This window comes from Nestor notabilis, unplaced genomic scaffold (assembly GCF_000696875.1).
Source record: "Nestor notabilis isolate BGI_N333 unplaced genomic scaffold, ASM69687v1 scaffold15987, whole genome shotgun sequence".
In the NCBI taxonomy this organism is placed as follows: domain Eukaryota; kingdom Metazoa; phylum Chordata; class Aves; order Psittaciformes; family Psittacidae; genus Nestor; species Nestor notabilis.
Window position 1 is genome coordinate 37,406 of NW_009937100.1, and position 4,571 is coordinate 41,976.

At 42.5% G+C, this 4,571-nt stretch overlaps 1 protein-coding gene across 1 annotated transcript; it reads right to left on the reverse strand.

Annotated features, from left to right (window-relative positions):
- Nucleotides 1-707: 707 nt before the first annotated feature.
- PDP2 (pyruvate dehyrogenase phosphatase catalytic subunit 2) lies at nucleotides 708-2,428 on the reverse strand. The gene has a single exon (XM_010018664.1). The coding sequence runs from the start codon at nucleotides 2,426-2,428 to the stop codon at nucleotides 827-829; it is 1,602 nt and encodes a 533-aa protein (XP_010016966.1). The 3' UTR covers nucleotides 708-826.
- Between the last annotated feature and the right edge of the window lie 2,143 nt (nucleotides 2,429-4,571).

Genomic DNA, 4,571 nt, shown 5'->3' on the forward strand with positions numbered 1-4,571 from the left:
ATCTGTCAAATTTCATTTAAATTACAGTTGACAGATTTGATGCAGAGCACTTCACAGATCAATACTTAAAAAAAGAGCATATTGTTTAAGCAAGTTAAAACACTTAAATGCTTAAGTCTAGAACTGTTGATCCCTAAGCAGGGCATCGTGAGGTCCCTCGTGTGTGTTTGAGCTGTAAGTCATCTCACAAGTCTGCACAGTTAGGAGAATATGCATTCACACTTCAAAATAATTGCTGAAGAAAGTATCATTTTTCTTCCTAGCTTAAAAAAACTAATTAGGACAAAAGGTCGGACAATCCCAGAGCTCTGTGAACTGCCTTCTTTAGTGTTGTCTTCATATATACAAGGCAATTTGTTAAAGTATGAGACACATCAAATAGAGGTTTGATAGTTTATTTATTTAATTCAATACAGTGCTTCAATAGAATGCTACTCATTTTTCACAAAAGCAGAGCCTTTCTTACACTCCATGCAGCTACAAGTGTTATCCATCTCTTAAATTGCACCAGTTTCGGTAAAATTTCTCTCTTTTGTTCATTTGGAAAGTTTTACCAGTGCTTCCCATGGAATCAGAACTGGGTCAGTAATCTTTAGTTCAGTTACATTTCAGTGGACTTTTATAAAACATTTTTCTTCAGTAGATACAGACCTGGAAAGCCAAGGAACTTTCAAGCTTGCTTCTAGGAAGTTATTTTCAAGACTAGTAAGTAACAAAAAGATTTCAGAACTTCCAGACCATAACACTGGTAACAGCTTGACTATCAGAGAAAGACAGAAATGGTTTCAGTATCAAAGCAGTGGTACAGAACAGCAGCAGCACAGGTCTACTTATTGTTTCTGTAGTAATTTTCAATTGTTTCTGAATTAAAATACACCACGGTAACTGTGATATCATCTCTATACATTCTTGCAAGGTCTTCAGGCAGCGTCAGCATTGCAGCAAGTTTCTCTTGGTCCATCTCCCCATACTCATTACTTCCAATCGCATGCCTTATTAAATGAGTAGCTATGTTCTGGTCAAGCGAGGCAATGCCTCTGTTTTTCCTCTGAAGTAACAAACTGTGCATGTAACCCAAATTAACTGGTTTCTCAAAAGCCAGTTGTGGTTTCTGCACATCAAGCTCTGTAAGGTGTCCAGCAACAAGTTTTACAACCTTCTCATTACTTAGCATCTCCCACAGTCCATCTGAAGCAATAACTAGAAACTTATCCTTGCTTCTTAATTTGTGGTATGTGACTTCAGGCTCTGCAGTTAAATAAGGCGGGGTATGGTAGTTTGGGGGAACATACTGGTAAATATTTAAATCCTCAACATCACAGCTACTCTCAAGAACACTATGCTGCAGTTCCTTACTCCACTTTAATTGCACATCTCCAAAAGCTCTGGAGGGCATAAGAATCCCCAATAACCTGTCATTCACAAAGAGGGTTTTCTCCTCAGATCTAGGATGTTCCCTTTTCAGTCTTCTAATTTCAAACTCGTCGAAGGCATTGTGGTCTCGGGTCAGAGGGAGAGTAGACCACGTCCCATCTTCCTCATGAACCCCTAAAATTGCTCTGCAATCACCAGTATTTGCAACATGTAAGTGAACACCATCAATGTGAGCTACGCAGGCTGTTGCACCAGAAAAAGCTACTTGAAGGGCAACATTTCTCATCAACTCATTTTCCTGGGGTGCCTGAACTTCCAGCGATATGTCTGAGTCTAACCTTTTGAATGCACATATCATGGCTTCTTCTAGACTAAATCCTGGCTCAGTGTCTAGGTCCAGTAAATGTTGCCAGTAAACCCGGAGGTTTTCAAAATATTGTGAAGTTATTTCTCGATACTCTACATCATTAGGATGCTTGTGCCACTGCAGAATAGGCAGAACTGGTTTCATGCACTCCACAGCAAGCTCAAGCTCTTCCAAGGTTTGCCGAGACATGAGAGAAACTGCTATGTAGTGAAGGAGCCTGTCACTCACTGCCTGAGCACACGCAGAACCTGCATGACCATCAAAGACCCCAAACATCATCCCTTTGGTCTGCAAACAAGTGGCTGCACTTCTGCGGTCCTCTATAGGGGTGTTGGATGCCAACTGGTTACTTTCAAACCTTAACACAGAATTTGCATTTTTACCATTGAAAGACAGTATTTTATGGGATAATTCCCCTGCTCTGAGTATATCATTGATTTGTGATGGAGACAACTGGAAAGAAAAATGTTCTTCTTCAGTAGAAGTGTGTCGAAATGCCTTTAAGGAAAAAACATTGTCTAAACTGCTGCTACCAGCAGGGTAGAGACGTGTTTTGGAGAAAACAAGCTTCCATTTTATCTTGTTTCTGTTTGAGATACAGATGGAGTACAAACGTCCTTTTCCTTGTAGAACAATGCCATTTCTTGCCGAGCTTAAGATCCAGGATGACACAGTTCTTGACATCATAAGTCACTCCACCAACAGCAGCACTACCCTTCAGTCACACAGAATGTCCTTATGGCCTGGAATATAAGAAAAGGAAAGGCATAAAATTTAGAAGGCTCACAAGAAGCTTTCTACATAGCAATAAAATAACAAGTCTAGTTAACTCATCAGGAAAGCTAACTTCTATCTTCCAGGCATGTTTTTCCTCATTGTGGCAAGGCTAAGAAGAAATTGCAACATTACAAGGAATATAATTGTAAACTGCAAAGGAGAAAAGCATTATCTAACAGCACAAGAACAAAGAGATCCAACAAGTTTGAAAACAGGAACTTCAGTGACAATTAATGCGCAACTTCAAAAAGCCTGCCAGAGCACAACTCTGTTAATACACTCCAGATATCAAAACAAGAGAAAGTCAGCATTTAAGCCCTATGGAGAAACAGAAAGATATGGGCCATTAACGATCTTTATGGATTGCCATGATCCTACATCTAGAACAAGCTTGTCTACCTTTCCAGTTCAGTCCCAGCTTATAAGCTTGCCTGGTTTTCTGTTGTCGGTTTTGTTTTGGGTTTGTTTTGTGGGGTTTTTTTACCTTCAAGGTCATAACCAACCTTGTCACAGGTAGGACTTTTTGTGCAGCTGAAGACAGACTCCACTGCTAGCTAATGCTAGCATTATGTGCTCTGATGCTCTGGTAGTTACAGTACAGTTACATTGACAGCTTTTACAATTCTGCTTGTTCATTATGGGTGTGATTATTACAAGCAGCTGTGAAGAGCTCTGCTGACAACAGCACTTAAACCCAGGGCACCCAAACAGCTGAAATACTTCAGTTGCTGGGGGAGAGGTCCATCATCATAGTGTCTCCTACTTTAAGTAAGGTATTCAAGCTGTGGGAAATGGCTAAGTACAACCAGATGCTTACTCTACAACACAGTTTTGCCCCATGGATTTCAAAAGCTAATTGTATAGTAGCACTGCCAGTACAATTACTCCCAAAAGATCACTGTAGCAGCCAGTTAGAACAATACAGTTTTCTGTAAGCTCTGAACCCCTTCCAGGTGGCCTGCAGCACAGTGTGCTCTAGGACTCCGGCCAAAGGTGCTACCTACCACTCCGATATTAGTTTTTTTAGCAGGGCATTTCATGAGAAACAAGCAGCCAGCCCTGCTGTTGCATTGAAGTGTTTCTAAGAAATCAGCAGGAGCTGAAAAAAAACTTGAACTATTCTAAACAAAAGGCCTACTGATAGGACTAAAGGACTTTACTGCAATTCCATTTGGAAAACAAAAGCAACATGCAACAAAACATTTCTGAAGTGCACCACCCATGCCTCACAGCAGAAAAGACAAGCCATTCCAACAAGGACCCCACCGCTATGATTCTGGGTCCCTATGAGGCCAGGCAAAAAAGCACAGCATAACTTTACTGCTGATGTCAGGAAACAATGACGACTTCAATGTTCTTGACTCAAAAAGCCAACAGAAACAGTGTTTTAAGCAAACTCATCCTGCTCACATCAGCTGACTGACAAGACACTGCAAAATAGTGTTTTTTTTCCTAGAAGCAGAGTTGCCTAATACCCCGGAGGCATATGTTTGCCTAAGGTCAGGTAGCACTGACCTGTCCTGGAGCACATTTCTGAACTCGCTGCCATAACTATGATCTTCACATCCTTGGGTTCCTACCCAAGTGCAGTGTGCAGATCCCACTGCTTCTGCCCAGGACACCCACCCGCATCCGCTAGCCGCTGCCGCACAAGTGCGTTAAAACACAGTACTAGTGCTAATAAAAGCAGTGTGCTAAAGACCATTATGTAAGTGCCCATTACATAAAGCTTATGCTCCCCATGTGGCACACCTACCACTTCCTCATCAGGTGAATTAGTGTAATCACTGAAACCAAAACTGCCACCGCAACACAGCCCGCCTGCTGCTGGTTAATCCGGGTACACACTGGGGGCTCGCAGGAGGGAGGCGTCCACGCTATGCAGCAGAATAACAGATATCCATTACATTTAGCTTTACAGCCCCGCAACGCCTCCCACATACCGCCCTCAACCCCCTGAACTCCCCTCGGTCCCCACGCTGCCCGTGTGGCCCGCACCCCACAACCCCAGCACACGACGTCTGCTACAAGCTCCCCACCGACCCCTCACACC